The 20,189-nt window shown below is 36.8% G+C and overlaps 1 protein-coding gene across 1 annotated transcript in view; it reads left to right on the forward strand.

Annotated features, from left to right (window-relative positions):
• AK5 (adenylate kinase 5) overlaps positions 1-20,189 on the forward strand; it is a 148,785-nt gene that overhangs the window by 101,837 nt on the left and 26,759 nt on the right. The window contains exons 9-10 of the mRNA XM_070746199.1: positions 12,540-12,579; positions 15,932-15,976. Coding sequence (XP_070602300.1) covers positions 12,540-12,579; positions 15,932-15,976 — 85 coding nt within the window. The remainder of the gene's footprint in view (positions 1-12,539; positions 12,580-15,931; positions 15,977-20,189) is intronic.

The following is a 20,189-nucleotide window of genomic DNA, read 5'->3' on the forward strand; positions in this document are numbered from 1 at the left end:
TTGGAAAATAACAAAATGGAAATAGCCATTGTAAATTCTAACACAGCATTTTAGGTGTGTCGAAGCCAATCTCAACATTGACCTCTGCACAATTCAGTTGAGTCCCAAGAGATTGGGCGGCATAGAAGTCAAATTAATTAAATTAAATTAGGCCAAGAGAGAGAGAGAGAGAGAAATGCTTTTTAAGGGCCAAAAAAGTCATCTTAAAAATATGCCCTCGATATCTGAAAATATGGGACTGTGGCAGAACTTTTATGCTTCACTGAATAATGTTTTTATTGCCCATTCAGTCTTCAAACTGTAAATTGGCCCAAGCATTTCTCTGCTGAGGATATCAAATAAAGAAAAAGATATGTATCTAGATAGCGGCAGGTCATGTGTATCTGGAAGAAAATAAAGTGCCTGTCAGAAAGATAGGGCCAAGAGGGTTAGTTTCTAGGCAACCATGTGCAACTAAGGAGTTGACAGCTGGCAAACATTTTGCAGAACTCTTTGATGGTTCTCTGATGCTGGAAGTATTCATATGTTAAGCCTGCAGTGTGATATTCAAAAAGTGATTCTTAACTTTGAGTGTAGACTATTAATTTTGACTGCTAACCACTTATTATATCTTGAGGCCTCTTGTAATTTTTCCAAATTAAAACTGATTCAATAACATATATCTCTTGGAAGCACAACCCTGAAGAATGGGAACCACAAAGTAATTTTTTTCAGAGGTTGACATACCAGACTTCTTTGTGTTAGATTTCTTTACATTGCAAAGTTGTTGGCCAATCACGTTTGTATTATTTAATGTTGCAATCCATTAATTTATAATTATGAGAAAGATGGGGCTCTGTGAATCTCCTCAGCAGGATTATCACCAGTAATCATATACTTCCCATTATACAATCTTTCTAAATTTCTCTAATTTCAAAGGAAAGATTAAAAGCTGCACAGGAAAACAGAAGTTCCAAGTAAAGGGAGATAAACACAGTTCAGTGAAATAAATAAAGAGGAATTTCTTGGTAGGAGTACCTGATGTATGTAATGCTCTCTTGAAGTAGGTTATATAGGTATCTACCTTACTACCCAGTTGGCATGAGGCAAAGACTGGATTTTAATATTTTCTGTTGTTTTAAATCTATAATTTTTATTAAGGATTTTGATTATAATAGTAAAACCTAATACAAATTAAATTTAAAAAGTGCTAGAGAAAAAAAAGAAAAAATATAATATGATAAAGAAAAAGTAAATCCAGGAATGTTGCACTCTATCTCTGTAAAATTTGGAATTTCAAGCTGATCTAGAGCAGCGATTCTTAGCCTGTGGGCCGCGACGCCTTTAGGTATAGAACGACTCTTTCACAGGGGTCACCTAAGATTATTGGAAAACACGTATTTTCAATGGTCTTGGGAACAGAGACATCGCTCCTCTATCAGTCGCCAGGCAGGCCCACCCATATGCAAATAGACTACTGCAATATATATATAGAATAGAATAGAATAGAATTTTTATTGGCCAAGTGTGATTGGACACACAAGGAATTTGTCTTGGTGCATATGCTCTCAGCGTACATAAAATAAAATATACATTTGTCAAGAATCATGTGGTACAACACTTAATGATTGTCATAGGGGTCAATAAGCAATGATGAAGCAATATTAATAAAAATCTTAGGATATAAGCAACAAATTACAGTCATACAGTCAACATGGGAGGAAATGGGTGAAAGGAATGATGAGAAAAACTAGTAGAATAGAAGTGCAGATTTAGTAGAAAGTCTGACAGTGTTGAGGGAATTATTTGTTTAGTAGAGTGATGGCGTTCGGAAAAAAACTGTTCTTGTGTCTAGTTGTCTTGGTGTGCAGTGCTCTGTAGCAAGGTTTTGAGGGTAGGAGTTGAAACAATTTGTGTCCAGGATGTGAGGGGTCAGTAAATATATACTGTATATATATATAATATTATTATGAGAGATTATGTAACTTTTTAATTTTAAGAATTACTAGTTCTGTGTTTTGTTATAATATGAAATTCTTTATATCCAATCACACTTGGCCAATAAAGAATTCTATTCTATTCTAATGCTTCACATAGTAAGCTGAAAGACAATGAATGGATTTATACATGATTTGGTTAATTATGGCTCATTGAATAAACCATGGTTACCTAGAATTGCAAATAATAGCCAATAGCCATAATATACTGGTCACAAGATATGTGTTTATGGATCAGGTTAAACCAAAATCAAGGAAATTTCATTATTGTTCAGTACAGATTGCAAATCAAATGATTAAAGGCCCAAAAGTCATATTTTGTATTATAACTGAATGACTTCTAGGTTACTCATTATAAATCTTTCTGGAATCAACACCTTTATATGTGGGTTTTCTTCAGTAAAAAGAAAAAAAGAAAAGAGCTAACACATGGGAGGGCCACCTGTGCTGAAGATAATCACAGAACAACAGATGTCATAGAACAATTGAGTGCCCAGAAGATAACAGGTTGTTGCATTTTGTTAAAAAGCAATTACATATCCATGGTGTACCTAGTCCAGAAAGGAAAAATGGAGTACTTACAGTATGATAAATCACTCTCAGCACAATCTACTTCACAGATAGTTGTTATGGAATAATAAGAGGTGGCAACATAATACATAACACACATTTTGGGGTGCTGACTGGAAAGGCAGGATATACAGTAAATCTTTGAATGAATAAATCTAATCATGATACTTGGGAAATGGATCTTATTTCTTTTTTGTATTATTCTCTTTGTGACTGTATTACTTACCCTGTTTCCCTGAAAATAAGACAATGATGTGCTAGGGGATTTTCAGGAGATGTCTTATTTTTTTCAATGAAGAGGAATTCATATTTATTGCTGAACAAAAAAAAAAGAACATTGATTATATACTGTACAGCAGTTGTCATCACAAACCAGCATAACCAGACAAACTGAATCCTATCAAGAATTTCTTACTACTACCATACCCTTATTTCCATGTACAACGATTAACGGTATGGTCCACTTACCAATATTTATGGTTTGAAGAGAAAGTAATTTATTCAATGACAGTTACGTCATCATCTTCTAGGACATCATCATAACAATCCAAACCCTTAATTTCCTGTTGAATTTGTTGTGACTCCATTTCTTTCAGAATCATCGGCCCATATTTCTCATGTCTAGCAATTGCACTGTCCTTGAATGAGTCCTTCTTGTCAAGGTAGCCTGCTCATAGTGCATTTGCAATGCAGCTGTGAGTGATTTTCTCACATGAATTCTTCACCCAAGTCACAGCCTCTTGCAGTTTAGGCTTTACAAAATTTCCACACTGATTTCTCTCCATTCTATTTTCAATGTACTCATTTATTTCTGAGCACAAATGGTCCTTGAATGGCTTGTTTATAGCAATATCAAGAGTCTGGAGATAGGCCATCATTCCTGCAGGAATCATTATTTGATCTATTTTTCTTTCGTGAAGAAATTTCTTCACGTCTGGGATGTCTGGCTGCATCCCAGACTAGCAGACCTCTTTGGCTTCCTCGCATAACAAGCGGTAGCCTTAATCGGCCCACTTCCTTAAAACGGCTTGTGTGGCCCAGGCCTTTTCAGTTTCAAGAATACAAATGCCTGAAACACATTCAATCTTATCCTTCTTGCCCTTTGAAATTATTAAAGGTGGAATTTTAATGCCATATATATTATATATGTTCTGTTCGGGAATGCTGCGAAACAAAATGTCACCTATGTCTTACTTTCAGGGGATGCCTTATATTAGGCAATTCTACAAAACCTCCTATGTCTTACTTTCGGGGGTGACTCATTTTCGGGGGAACAGGGTACTTCCAAACTAAGTGTTACATCAGTGGTATCCAATCTTTTCAGCTTTGTGGACCAGTAGGGGTAGGGGAAGAGAGGGGATGGTTTGCGTGAGCGTGCCTGCCACTTCCGCGGCCCAGTTCTGAACAGGCTACAGCCCGATATTGGGTCACCACCTGGGGTATCCCTGTGTTACAGTATACAGATTTACATGGTTATTACTCTGGTCACTCTTTTTTTAAGGAGACATTGGACAACTACTTGTCTGAAATGGTATAAGGCCTCCTTTGGGGGTTTAAAATGAAAGACCTCCAAGGTCCCATCCAACGCTTTTTTTCTGATATTCTGTTAATTGGCAAAAAAATATTATTTGAATAGATTTAGTAATGGCAGAATTCTTTACATGACCAATTCATGTAAACTCCTAATAGTTAATAGTTGAAATCTGTGAAGGAATAAAATTATGTTCCTTCAATGTAGTGCTTGTTAGATTCATGGGGCTACAACTTGCATCTTCTCCCAATAAGCATGGCAACTTAAAGAGAATCATCATCAAATTGTCTGAAATGAACAAAATTGGGCAAGCATGGAATGGAACATTTCATCCTTAAGTGTTGACGTGACTTCTTCCATTCAGGAATTATCATTTGTTCTCATAGAAATTGTAAGTGTTGAATTATTAAAATGAGTCATTTTAATGACTTAAGGTTACTAGGGAAGAAGTCAGTAAATAACTGAAACTCTGAAAAAGAGGAAATGATGCACTTCCACAAAGACTTTTGCATTGTTTGTAAGAAAATGTATATTGTTGGCTAAAATCCATTTCTCCTTAGAAATACAGACTCAAAAAAGTCTGTATTTCAAAAAGGAAGGAAGGAAGGAAGGAAGGAAGGAAGGAAGGAAGGAAGGAAGGAAGGAAGGAGGGAAGGAAATACAGATTCAAAGAAACAATTAGTGCATTGTCTGTTCCATGATATATGAACAATAAATTTTAGATAGAAAAGCAATAGCTATCCATTATGTATCAATAATATGATATAACCACGGTTGTATTAATACAAAAATATTTAGCAAAAATAAGATGACTTAATATAATAATATCTATAAAGAAATGTGATAAAAACATTTCTCTTGCTATGCAAAAGCTAAGATTCTGGGTATTAATGGTTTAAAAGAAGTCGCTCGCAAGTTGGTTAATATGACATTATAAAGATAATTATAATTCAAAGATGTAAATATTTTTTGGATGTACAGCAAAATCTTTGAATTTATCAGTCTACAAAGAATTATGGATTAATTGAGGTTATAAAGGACAACAAATTGCCATAGTAAATTGCTATTATTACCCTTATTTAAAATCTATTGTATTTTGTAAACTGTTGCAGAAAAACATAATGCATTTTAAAAACCTGAGGATTTCTTTAACAAAACATGATTAGAAAGTTTAAAAGTCTTCAGAGAGGGGCGGCAGACAAATCTAAATAATAAATAAACAAACAAACAAACAAACAAACAAACAAATAAATAAATAAATAAAAATACATGCATAGAACAATAATAAATTAGTCACTTGTAACTAGTCAGCCAGCAGTAAAATGTTTCAGCTAGATACACACATGTAAAAATTTTCACAACTTGGAAACATAGGAGCCCCAAGGCAAAGAAAGAAAACAGAGGTTTTAGGCATTGATTAAGATTTGCTTATTTGTTCTTAGAATACCGGTCTGGCTTAATTTTTGTAGTTGTGGCCATTCTTTAGACTTTTTGATACTCCTCATCAGAGCTTCCCTTGCTATGAAGTGCTCAGTTTTGTGGTTCTAATTTTAATAGTTATAGGCATGTGAGTTCCTAATTACTAGGAGTTTACATGGACTAGTCATATAAAGAAAGATCTCTAGATTTCAAAAATGAAGCATTTCATTTTTTTACTATGTAAATATTGATAAACAGATAACCATTTCAGATAGAAAGCAGATATTGGGACATTTATTCATGACAGTATAGATAAAAATATACCTTAGGAATGTGCAAAATACTCCTTGTATTAGAATGTTAAAAAAATGTTTAACATTTTTTTTCATCCAAGAACAATCTGTTCATCTTAAGTTACCATGGGAACTGGTGTATTCAAGAGCTTAAAAAATAGTTTTAGTTGCAAAGATCCCTATCTTGCTTAGGGGAAAATATTGCTTTCAATATTATTTAAAATACTAATTTGGGAATTAGTACTGGTGTTAACATTTTCTGTGTGTGTGTGTGTGTGTGTGTGTGTGGAGTCTAATTGTATAAAGCAATTTCCCATTGGAGAATTCAGTACTAAATAATTATTGTTTGGATAAAGATATTTCTCATTTGCAATGAGAAAACAGTGAGAGACATATAGAGGCATTTGGAGCTCTATTTATATAGAGATGCTTTGCTTACCAAATCTGTCTTTCTAAGTCCAAGATGATATTAGTACAGTAATGTGTTGATATTTTGATGTTATGCAATGTCCCATAATTCAGTGAGTCGCAAACTTTGTGCTTCTAGGGCAGTGATGGCGAACCTATGACACGCGTGTCAGCACTGACACACGTAGCCATTTTCGGTGACACGTGGCCGCCGGAGAAACAGGGAGCTTTAGGGAGTGCAATTGCAACCGCAATTATTATTATTATTTTTCCTCTCCCCTTAATTAAGAGGCCGGGCGATTTTCACCCGGCCGATATTTGTGATGGCTGGGAGGGGCGAGAACACCGCCTCCCAGCTGGGCGCGCCTGCGCAGAGCGCAAGCTCACCCACACGCTGCCTTTGGCAGCACAAGCATGCCTGTCCAGCCGGGGGAAGAATCGCCCCAGCCGGACATCAGTTTCAGCTGGGGGGGGGGGCGGGGCGCCGCCTCCCAGCTGATTGGCACGGCGCCAAGCATCGGAGCCCACCACGAACGGTGGTTGGCTCGCAGGGGCCGCTGGGAGTGAGGGGAGGGGTTGCAGGCCTATTTCAGGGTCTGCACCCCTCGCCCTCGCCCCTCTGCTCCCTGCTCGCCTTCCAGAACGGTGTTATAAAGGGAGAGAGGGAGAAAGAGAGGGAGGTGAAGAGGGGAAGGAAGGAAAAGAGAGAGAAAGAGAAAAAAGTGGAAGGAAGAGAAAGAAAGGAAGGGAGAGAGAGAAAGAGAAAAAAGTGGAAGGAAGAGAGAAGGAAAGAAAGGAAGGGGGAGAGAGAGAAAGAGAGAGAGAGAGAAGATAGGAAGAGAGAGAGAGAGAGAGAAATGATAGAATAAAGGGGAGGAAAAAAAGAGAAATGAGAAAATGATTGAGACAGAGAATGACAGGAAAGAGAGAGAAAGAGAGAGAGAAGTGACTCTTGATTTAAAGCATATGGTGAAAGCACTTAAATAATAACAGAGAAAAAAAATCCAACCCTCACCTGTTTTTATTAATAATTATGTTTTTGAATTTGCTGGTTGTTTTAGTTTTAATAGTAATAGAGTTTTGTTTTGTTTTATTATTAATTTCTTTTAATAAAAAAGAAGGTATGTATTATTTATTTATATTTATATTTATTTATTTGTTTGTTTATCTACCTATCTACAAAATACCAACCTTCAATTGAAGATTTAGCCAATGAAATTCAGCAACAAAAAAGTCACTAAATCAGTGATGGCAAACCTGTGGCAGTCCAGCTGGACTGCCACAGGTTCGCCATCACTGGAAGAATTCCCCCTCCCCCTCACTTATCTTAGTTCATGGCACCCCACACAAGTTAAATAACAGCAAGACCAACAAAAGAAACCAACTGACAGATTAACAACGAAGTCACTAAGTAGGTAAGTTAAATAATTATGCATATTTGTTATTTAAACTATAAATATCACAAAATTATGTTTTTTTTCTCAAGGTGACACACCACCCGAGTTATGCTCAGTTTTTTGGCGAATTTTGACACACCAAGCTCAAAAGGTTGCCCATCACTGTCCTAGGGACTGCCTCTAGTAATGAATGGAATTCTGTGATGCCACCCTCCCCCAAATAAAATTGGCTGATATACTAGTGCTATATTCAAAGTCACCAACTGAACCACACTGGTAAATGTGGGAAAGTTGATGGAACAAAACTACAGAAACAGCTTGTTTCCATTAATGAAAACAATTTGTTGCCCTGTTCACCTTCATAAATTACCAGCGTAGAGTTTCTAATCCAGTCCAGTCCTGGAGATTTCTATTCACCCAGTAATATTAAACAGGCAAAATACATTTGCAGAACCCAAACTAAAAAAAAAGAGTGAGATTTCCAACACCCCATCTGCTGTTTCTGTGAAGTTCATGTAGTTCAAATGAGAAAATGATTTTTTTTTTTGCTTGAGAACAGAGCTGGAAGAAAACCAGCTTGGCTGTCAATCAGGGATGCTAATGTGCCAAATTGGCACCAAATGAAGAATAATCCAGCATGGTTAGGCAAAAGTCTTTACTCAGACATAGAAATATATGTGTGTGTGTGTGTGTGTGTGTGTATGTGTCACATAAATGTATGCAAAGAGCAATGATATTAATTAAGGAAATGCTATTAAAATAATTGGTAAATAATTGGGGATTATATGTTGAGGTTCATGGAGAAAAATCCATATTCATGATACATGATCTTCCTCAACTTAACAACCGTTCGTTTAGTAACTATCCAGAGTTACAATGGCACTGACCATTTTTCATAATTATGATTGTTGCAACAGCTCCATGGTCATTTGATCAAAATACTCCACAGTCACTTGACAACTGACCTGTATTTATGACAGTTGTAGTGTCCTGGGATCATTTGATTGTTTTTTGGTGACTTTCTGACAAGCAAAGTCAATGGGAAAGCCAGATTCACTTAACAACTGTGTTACTTACAACTGCAATGATTCACTTAAGCAACTGTGGCAAGAAAGGTTGTAAAATTGGGCAAACCTCACTTAACAACTGTATTGCTTAGCAACTGCAGTTTTAGACTGAATTGTGGTCATAAATTGAGGACTATGTATACTCAGATAGTGGTGGCATCTTCCCTTCTTCTCTTCCATTTCCCCAAATAATCTTTATGCAGACCCTAGTGAAAGATTGGAAAAGGTAGAAAAATGTCTTCAGCATCATTCCACAATTCTCTCCCCCCCCCCCTGTTCTTAAAAGAGTTTTTATTATTATTACTGTCACCATCATTTTACTTTCTAGAAATTTCTTGGGTAGTGGAGAAGTTATTGTAACAAAGAAGCTCAGAATCAACATAAGTGTGTACCACTTTTTCATTTAGAAATCTGTATTTGTTTTTAAATTATATTCTACCCTTGAGCCCTTTAGTTCCTGCCGACAAAGTCAAAGTTCTCCCATCCAAGCAGTAAAGATGGTGTGGAGGGAAGGTAGCATAGGTGTTGTAACCTGAGCACAAAATAGAAGGCTACACAGTTTCATCTTCAGATTGAGGTCAGTTGCATATTGTCCTTTTCTTTTCACAGTTGCCAATGCTATTTTTATCTTAACTCAGACAAGGAGAAAAAGCAAAACAGAAGCTGCAACCGCTAACAAGTCCCAACATTGTTTTCATGGGTGGAGACGAGGGCACCTAGCCAATAGCTGAAGGAAGATGAATTAGCCTGGCTTTAGCAGTTAGCTGTCGCTCTTCCAAAATTTCTTTTTATTTTTTTTATTAGTTTGTCAAATATGTACAAGATAGCAGATATGAATATGAACATGGACATGAACGAAGGAAATGAATACAAATAAATGGGAACAGTAGGTCATGGATGATAGGCACGCTGGTGCACTTATGCCTGCCCCTTTTACGGACCTCTTAAGACAGTTTTAAGATTGAAACTGTAAGGGTTTGAGGATGTAACAACGGAATCAGGTAGAGCATTCCAGGCATCGGCAACTGTGAAAAGAAAAGGACAATATTTATTATTTTTTATTTTTTTATTTATTGGATTTGTATGCTGCCCCTCTCCGTGGACTCGGGGCGGCTAACAACAGTGATAAAACAACATGTGACAATCCAATAGTAAAACAATTAAAAACCCTTATTATAAAACCAACCATACATACAAAACATACCATGCATAAATTGTAAAGGCCTAAGGGGGAAAGAATCTCAATTCCCCCATGCCTGATGGCAGAGGTGGGTTTTAAGAAGCTTACGAAAGGCGAGGAGGGTGGGAGCAATTCTAATATCGGGAGGGAGTTGGTTCCAGAGGGCCGAGGCTGCCACAGAGAAGGCTCTTCCCCTGGGTCCCGCCACATGACATTGTTTGGTGACGGGACCCAGAGAACGCCCACTATGTGGGACCTAGCTGGTCACTGGAATTCGTGCAGCAGAAGGCTGTCCCTGAGATAATATGCAACTGTGCTGAAGATGACTGCTCAATCGTATTAATGTCTGATATGCAGTGTGGGTTCCAGGCAGATGAGCTGTATTTGAGAATTGGTCTGGCAAAGGTTTTGTATGCCCTACTTAGCAGTACAGTTTGACTGATCTTCTCAGATGTTCTCTCCATCCCACAGTTTGAGAATTTCTCATGTATTATTTTCACTCGGTACTTCAGCAGTGATAGCGTCATGGCATAGTGACCTCTAAATAATTATTATGACACAGTTGCTGTGCCAAAGCTGATCTTTCACATGATCTATCACGTTAGGTCTCGAGCAGAAACCAAACATATTGAAAAATTAAATAAATAAATAAAAAGACCAAACGGTTTTAGATAAGAAGAACGTGAAGAACACAGAAGGATACCAGATGGTAGGAAAAGATTAGCAAATAATGGGGGTGGCTCATTTTATTCTTTTGCTATAAGAGTGTTTTTCTCTGTCCATCCCTCCAGGGTGTCTCCACATTCATGTGGCAGGAGAAGACATTATCATTTCTAGATAGTCAAAACCATTTAGAAAGTGTGGAGAAGGCATTCACTAATCATTTGACTCAGATGTTTATACCCTTCAAATTGTCTAATCCTTTGTCTCCAATGCCTGTATCTTTCTTTTGCAACATCATTTCTATGTCTATCTGCAGATCTTTATATTTTATTATTTTGTCCCGTTCTCTATCTTCTCTTCTGCTGTCTCCAAATACTGCAACTTTCACTATCCAGATTTTTTTCAAACTTTCATATCAATATTTGCTACACGACAGAAGCTTGTCTGTATAACTTCTAAAATCCCAGATATCAGTAACAGTTGAATTTGGATTCTCTTTTTACTCTTTAAAGATTATGTATCTGTTTAGCCATGTTACCCAAGATAATATTGGCAAGACAGAAAAATGAGCAAGTAGTAGATAAAACGGCAGAAGCTCAGAAAGAAGTCACATGGTGGCAACTTAAAGAATGAAAAGAGGAAAAGAGAAAGAGGAAACACAATTGTCTGGTTTCTGATGTGTATACAGTATAATATTGTTTACAATTATACAGTATTACTGTGTAATAAGAAGGAAACAATTGCAAGAAGCAAGGAATCAGAAGAGTATAGATTTAGAAGTGGTTAAAACCTATCAACTCTTTAATTCAGCATACAAGTCCTTACAAAATAGAAGGGAAAATATCGAGTGAAGTGAGAACAATGAGTGGAAGTAGGCCAATGTATCAAGACTTATAGAGAAGAGAGCATAGCATTTCATACAATGTAGTTCAGTAGTGAGAAAAATAAAGTTTTATACTTAGGCAAGGAAAATCAAATGCACAGGTATGCACAGGGTAGATGACTCCTGGATCAACAGCAGTAACTGTGAGAAGGAGTCATAATTTACAGTCACTTAAGCATGAGCCAGCAGTGTGCTTCATCTGCCAAAAAGGTCAATGCAATCCTAGTCTGCATGAATATAAGGATGGCATCAAGACTATGTGAAGTATTACTACTGCTATATACTGCCTTGGTGAGACTACACTTTGAATACTACATCTGGTACTAGTCACCACAATACAAAAAATATGTTGAAGCGATAGAAAGAGTGCAACAATGATGATGGAGGGTAAAATATATAAGGAATAATTGCAGGAATTGAGTATGTCTAGTCTAACAAGAAGGACTGGAATGATATAATATCAGTCTCTGGATATTTGAGAAACTATTACAAAGAAGAGGAGGACAGCTTATTTTCCAAAGCATCTGAGACCAGAAGTAATGGATGAAAACTTATCAAAAAGAGGTTCAACTTAGAACTAAGAAGAAATTTCCTGACAGTGAGATTAATTAATCAGTGAAGCAGTTTATTTTCAGAACTTGTGGGTGCTCCATCACTGGAATTTTTTAAGAAGAGATTGGACAGCCCTTTATCCAAAATGGTATAGGTTCTCCTGCTTGGGCAGTGAGTTAATACCTACTCAGAAAATTCTACAATTTTCAGATATAGTGAGTGCTTTATTATTACTCGTATTCTGACTTACCTAGAAAATAGTATTTCCTGTATCTGAAAACCTTAACATTGTGTATATTGGCTCCTCAGCATAAGTCAGGTGCATTGAAAAAGGAATGCTGACATTTCAAACATGAAACATACTGTACACTCAATACTGAAAATATGACTATGCTTCAAATTAATTGGATGACAAGGTGCACTAAAATGGTTGGTTAAAAAAAACCAAAACCCAAATCCCCCAGAAAACCCTTAGACTTATGGAGTTAGAATTATGGACAAATCTGTTTTCATATTATTAGATTTAGTAATGATAACATACGCTACTTTTTTTCCCATGTCATTTTCCATATCATTTTTTTTTCATTTATAATATAACAGGCATATGAACAATCGTGTGTTTGCAGACCTGAAAATGCAGGTGAGTTTTTATAATTGTAATATAAATTATTGTAATATATATTTAATTAAGCCTCTTAATGTATGTGTTGGGGTCATGCATGCTTTATTTTCAAAGCATTTTGGACTTTCCACCAGCCTTTTTTTGCTCATTAAAGTAACAGCCCTTTTTACAGACTTTAACTTGAGCTTTTAAAAAATGATACTGTTTTAAGGAGTCAACTGAAAGACAATGGGAAAAGATGAGAAAAGATGATTGATATCAAAGAGCAGTACTCATGAATAAGTTTCAAATGTTCACAGCCCCATATATGTGAAACAGCATGCAACTAACTGACTCCAGAATCTTTTGAATACCATTGTGCCCTCAGAAATTAAGTATATATCATCTTCTCCAATGCTTTTATTTGTAAGGGTAATTGTTAACTTCTTGTTCAGAGATGTAGCACTGTTTCTAGGTGTTAATCAAGTTTGCTAGTCTTATAAGAAATTCTAGGATAAAAGAAAGTGGTGCAGGGCCTAGAGGCACAGGTCTCGCCTTACAGTCACGAGCCTGTGAGTTCGATCCTAGATAGATCCTATTACTCACTCTCTGGGCACAATGAGAATATACGGTATCTGCTGAACAAAACTGTACATTGGCAACAGGAAGGGCATCAGGACAGTAAACCCTCTTCTAGCTCCATTCAGTTGCCCAGGCTCTACCCTGCAAGGGATTATGGGGTTGTTAAAAGAAGCTGATGATAAGAAATTATAACATAAATATATGCACTGGCCTGTGCAGCAGAATTTGATTTTCACATTACAATTATGATACAGAAAACCATTGAAACTCTCCTCATGGTACATGAGAAATTCAAAATGTTTAACAAAGGATCCCCAACATCATCAGAAATCTGTCATATTCAAAAATCAAAATGTTTCAAGCTTGGCTGTCCTGTTTGATGATGATGATGATGATGATGATGATGATTTTAATTTGGAGGACTGTGTGCATAGAATGGCTGAACATTGGATTTTGTTTTCCCATTTGGAAATTCAGGGTGGTTTACATTGCAATTTTTATCAGCTCTGCAATTCCCCACTGTCCAAATAAGTTGGACATATTAATTGGTATCCTTGCAGATGTTCTAGGAGTGTTCATATTATATGGAATAAAGTGGCTATGGAACAGCCTTTACCCTTTAGTGCGGGAATAATAGCAGCCTTTTATTAATCCAGTACTCACAAGGTTGAAAAAAGCTACATTCAACAGAGTTCAAAATCTTGTACTTCTGGTAATGAAATATTCAAAAATGTATTGATTGATGACTGACAGATTGTTCTTCAGATTCTTATGAATGAAACAACATTCATGGTGATGAACAATGATAATATTGTAAGCCTTTTATCATGTGTAAGCTTGCATTCAGTAAGTTATGCTACCATCTCAGCAGCAATTAACTTTAGTTGTCCTTACGCAAGAAAAGAGACACTGTTCAAGAAAAGAAATCATTGCAATTGTTTGGTGTTCAGGTTACAAGTATGGAGTGATGGAATAGATTTCAGATTCAACTTGAAGCTTACGGAAGAAAATGGCATACATGAACTTTTGACAAAGTTAAATGACGTTTTAACAAGGATAGCATGAAATATTCTTCCAGATATCTTGCATTAAATATTTTGAATCATGGCTATAAGGAACTGTAATAGCTATGAGCAATTCAATTGCTTATTAGTTGCTATTCTGAGTCATCCATTTCGAAAATATAAACTTATTTTATGAAAAAATAAATAAACTGCAACTTGTATTTGAGAGTAAATTTCAATGATTCCTATAGAAGAGAATATAGGTAGCTCATTATTGAATTATGGAATCATTGGTGCTTTCCAAGCTCGGTTGTTTGTTTGCAAATGTTTCATTACTCAAGTAATATTATCAGAGTGAAAAACTCTGAGGTTTGCTCCCTATTTATATAAGGTAACTTGCCTTGCCAGTTTTGCTGGGGATGTGATCATCTCCTCGGTAGTTTCATGATTAAGGTATTGCTTTCTACTTGATTTTTGATTCTTTCCAGTTGAAATTGTTGTTGAGTCTGTCCATATATTATTAACTCAAAGAGTTTAGTTGATCATGTTTGTTCAAGGGCTCAAGTGCCGACCCAGCCAGGGTGAAGGAGAGGGGGTGCCCTTGGGGCTAACCCGCGCAAGCCTACAGGCAACATGTCAAGTGGAGCCTTCCCACATGCCTTGGGCGTAGCTAAGAGCAAGGAAGGCCAAAGCCAAGGTCATGGTCAAAGTCAAGGTCAAGGCTACATTCCTTCGCTCAGCAGGGAGCTTCACCTATAGTTGCCCAGTAATGTTGAACTTGATTTCCGCCCCACTTATTTCACCTATACAGGTCCTGATTTAATAAATAAAGTGACCCATTAAATCCCAGCTCTGTGGTCCATGTATTTACTCTGGCATTTGTCGCAAACTCAAAGAGTTTAGTTGATCATGTTTGTTCAAGGGCTTCAGTTGGTTTGTGTGCTATGATGTTGTATGGTTGTAATAGTCTGTTGGTTGTTTCTGAGATATTTTTGATGAATGGTAGTGTTAACCTTTTCATAGATTGTTTTGATTGTGCAGTAGTGGATTGAGTAGTCAGGCACTTTTTAATAAAGTTGCGTGGGTATCCGTTTTGTTGGAAGATGTTGTATAGGCATTTTGTTTCCTTTTTCTTGTGTTCTGGATTGCTGCAGTGATTTGTACTGTTTTGAATAATGCTCTTATTCAGAGGAAATGATGGCAAATTAGTCTTTCGAAAAGCAACCCACACTAACCAAAGTAACAACCCAACCTCCCACGAGAGGAGCTGTGCAAGAAGCAAAAAGTTAAGCAGAAAACATCTTAATCAAGGAACTCTCAAGAAGAAACTCACATTTCCACCAAAACTGGCAGGGCAAGCTACTGTATATAGACAGGGAGTGAATCCCACACTTAACACTGATGGTATTACATAGTTGAGTAATGAAACATCTGCAAGAAAACAACCAAGCTCAGAGAGCTCCAAGTACTCCACAAATTTCAATGAACACAAGTTTCAATATTTTTTTCCTTGTAGAGACACACAAGATCATATTGTAAATTTAATATGATAGATCAACCTTTTCTTCACCATGGAACCTCTTTAAATACCTTGTGTGCACATGGATCATGGCCACAGACCCCAAGATTTAACTCAAGATTTAAATCATAATATTTCTTCAAGCCTTCGCAGACTCCTTGTGATAAAATCATGCCCCCACCCAGGATCCACGGATCATAGGTTGAGAACCCCTTTGATAGATTTTAGAACATTATGTATGTTTTGCTTACTACTATTGCTTACAATTATTTTTGTTTTAATTTAGATTTTACAGAAGATCTGAAGAAATCAAACATAATTTTTGTACTTGGTGAGTAACAAAGGACCTGGCCATACTTGTTTTATATGTACAATAAATCATGTGGCAAGTACTAATGAATTGCATACATTTGTCTAAATACAGTGTCTTTTTTAGATTCACCAGGATCAGAACATAGAGAATAAAATGTCACACAGGTCTTTATGATTGTATAGTTAGTTGATTAAAAAATAGTACTTGAAAATTTATGAGAAAAATATGTGATGCTGTAAAGAAGAAACTTCATAATTACTAATAGGGATTTTTAATTAATTCCTAAATTAGTAGATGTTTTTAGAGTAGTTTTCTTTCGGCCCAAGACATATATGTGCATATACATGACAATGAATGTATTGAGAGAATGTGGAGTGAATGGAATGATTGTTTTAATGGTTTCTGGGGTTTTTAAAAGACTTTTAATTAGTTAATTGGATTAATATATTGTATATTTTATATGCTGTGAGCCGCCCCGAGTCCTCGGAGAGAGGCGGCATAGAAATCAAATAAATAAATAAATAAATATGGTACAATAAGTATGGTGCTGGACTAGGAATGTGGAAAAATTTTGAACTTTCCCTTTCAAACAGAAACTACCTGAATGACTTTGGGCCAGTTACACTGTCTCATTCCTATACTGAGGAGTTAAAAAACACTGACATAAATATAGGTTTGTGGATGGGTGTGTATACACGTTATTATTACCAATATAAATCTTTACATGTCAGGGTTAATTGAAGACTTTGGACCATAATGTAGCAGAGCAAGTTGGTTGATGCATGTTTCAACCAATCTGTTCTAGGATAGTATGATACATTATGGTCCAAAATCTTCAATGATGAGGCTTTAATCCTGATGTGGAATGATTTATATTGGTTTTAATACACGTATACATACTTATCAAAAAACACATATTTTATGTGTTGTGGTTAGCTCTGGCCCAGCTCCTGCCCCAAGGACTGTAGATGTGGGGGAGACATCCACATGCCGCAGGCCTGTTTTGGTCCCAGTGGACTCTGCTGATGAATGCTCCTCTGACCAAGAAGACAGGGAGGAGGAGAGTGTGGCAAACAGCTCAGAAGGAGATCAATTATCTAGCTCCTCCTTGGATTCGAAACAAGAGTTAATGATACAGCCACGCATGCGGAGAGCGATGCATAGGCAGCAACAACTGAAAGATTATTATCAAAGAAAATGAGGCCACCTGTGGTTGGGTGGGGCTGTGGTAATTAGTGAGGCTGCTATAAATAGCAGCCTGTGGGTTTGGCCATTGTGGAGGATTATCTGATCGTTGTGTTTTGTGCCTGCCTTGCTGACTTCGACCTTTGTGTGCTGATTTTTCCCCGCTTTGAAACTAAACCAGAGCAAAGTGTGTTTCACTTTGTGAAAGAAGAAGGACTGTGAATTGCCTCACAGCTGCAAGCTAAGTATCTCAGAACTGATAAGGGACTTGTACAAATTACCAGTTTGTTTGGAGACGAGTGCTCTTTGCTATACAAAAAGAGTGCTTAGTTTATTTGAATTTTCGGTATAAAGAACATTATTTTGAATTTTCAAACGTGTGTGTGTCTGAAATTTGTATCTGTGAATTTTCGGGAGGATTCTGCCAGAGAGCTTGACAGAACATTATGTATGTGTGAGTGTAAGCAACCTACCCTAAAGTGCTCTTTTTCTTTCTACATTGCGTTACCTGGAGTACTAAGCAAATAGTGTGTTTGTGATTGTGTGAATCGTAAAAGAGTGGGGCAAAATGAGATAACCATATTATTATATTGTAACTCAGGGGGGGAAAGATGTGAATATCAGCTACTCTACACATTTAAACCAAGCCCCAAGAAAGCAAGAGCTCTTTGACAGTTAAGAATATAGGACTCTTGTTCATTATTTATCATTTGGTAACTTGCATAAGAACATTGCAATGCTATAGTTCTCTGTAGGATTTAGTCACACATGGAGAGAATCACCAGATTCTGCAAGTCATCAGTAACACAAATAATCCTCTTTGTTAGAAAAAGAATAAATCTTCAATATATAACCAGGGAAATCCTGAGAAGCTTCATTCTCAATTTGAAATGATAGAAACATAATAACTCCACTAATATCGGTGTTGAATTCTTCTCAGTTGTTAATCGTGTTTTGGAGCTAATTAAACTTTTTGCAATTCTAGAATTCATGCAAATTCCTAAAAATGTGGAGACGTTGCTATGGCAATCAGGCACATAACACAAAGAAGAACGTGCAGCATTAAAAAAAAGTAATAATGACTGCAATCGAAGAGTTGATAAACATCTGCCAAACTGTTTTTTTTCATTAACTGGAACAAAATAAATTATTTTATTGGAAACCAGTGTTTGCTGTTTAAACTCTCAATATTTGGAAGAATGCATAGATGGTCCTAATTTGGCAAACGATCATTCAGTGACTGTTTGAAGTTAGGTTAACTTGAATGAGGGAACTGTTCTTCTGAGTTATGGCCATCACAGTGGTGCAGTAGTCACATGATCATGATTTAGGCATTTGGCACCCAGTTTGTATTTATGATGGTTGCTCTTTGTGACTTTCACTGCTGACTTCCAACAAAGTTATTGAGAAAACCAGCAGAAAGTCAAAAATATCTATCTATCTATCTATCTATCTATCTATCTATCTATCTATCTATCTATCTATCTATCCATCCATCCATCCATCCATCCATCCATCCATCCATCCATCTATCCATCTATCTATCTCATCTGTCTCTACCCATCAATCAACTATATAGCTGCCCATCTCACAAAAGCATGAATCTGAGTGCAACAGTTAATTAAAAATAGATGAAAAGTTATCATTAAAAACTACAAAAACTGTAAACAACACATGAGCAGGAGAGGTTATTAATCACAGTAAGGGAACAAGATCTCCCCAGTCCCTTGAGATCCCTGGCCCAGTGGCAAAGGCAGGTCTTGCAGAATATGCAGAGATGTAGCTAATCTCATTTCTGGTTGGAAATGAGGCAACCATGTAACTGTGGGATCTGCGACTGAGTGGCATTCACCTCTAAAAAGACAACTGGAATTGTGAACCTCCCATCAGCGCACTCACTTGATGTTGCATTTTATGATCACAACACTTAACAAAAGAGTTGCCAGTCCCAATTACCATTGTTTAATCCGGAATATCTGTATTACTCTTTAGGAAGTAACAATTTCATTCATAATTCTTTTAACACATGACAATGAGTTTTAAAATTTATTTGTATTCTAGCATAGTTAAATAGCTATAGAGTCTTCAGAGAGAGGCGGCATACAAATCTAATAAATTATTATTAATTAAATTATTATTACCCAATTCACAAACCAGAGTTGAGTTCCTCCCATTTCAAACCGGTTCGCTGAACTGGTATCAACCCGCTGGTGACGTCATGATGACGTCACGGAACAGGTTCTGTCGGTGCCAGTCTGTGGGTGCTGCCATCTTTTATTTATTTATTTTTTTAAATAATTTGTTTTATTTTTTAAAAATAAAAGGTTGCCATCTTGTTTTCGGCTTTTTTTAAGGGGGGATTTTAAAAAAATTTCAGCAATGCACATGTGCACCTATGAGGCCCGCCCACGCAGCATGGGAGGAAGCAAAGTGGCAGTGACGTGAGTTAGAACCCACCCCTGTCACAAACATGTGACTGGGAGATTTACAGCACAACAATAGTTGAAAATTCCATATCAATCTGTAACGAGTCTATGGAGAGGGGCGGCATACAAATCTAATTAATAATAATAATAATAATAATAATAACAACAACAACAACAACAACAACAACAACATGGGTGTCAACTTCACGTGACATTTCACAGTATTTTCCATCTTCATGGAGCTGGAATGGGCCTGGCCTGCACATGACACATGAGGCATCCATTCTGCGGGCCACCAATTTGACACCCCTGATCTATAACAATCAAAAATGAATAAACCAATAAACTCAAGGAACTAGGAGAACATCTGTTTAACTTCATACAGCTACCTTATAGATTTTTCCTGGAATCCCGAAAGCTGGTGAGAAGACCTTTTGAAATAATAATGTTCCATATGGCAGGGTCCACACAGCAGAGAAGATGCACCACCACCTGGGTCTTGTTAGATGCACCTTTTTTGGGAGATTGGGGCCCTCAGCATACCCCTCCTGTCTGATCTGCCCAGCCAAGGAAGAGAGGCTATAGGAGGACATGCACAAAATACTGTTTCTGATCCACAA

Source organism: Erythrolamprus reginae, chromosome 3 (genome assembly GCF_031021105.1).
Source record: "Erythrolamprus reginae isolate rEryReg1 chromosome 3, rEryReg1.hap1, whole genome shotgun sequence".
In the NCBI taxonomy this organism is placed as follows: domain Eukaryota; kingdom Metazoa; phylum Chordata; class Lepidosauria; order Squamata; family Dipsadidae; genus Erythrolamprus; species Erythrolamprus reginae.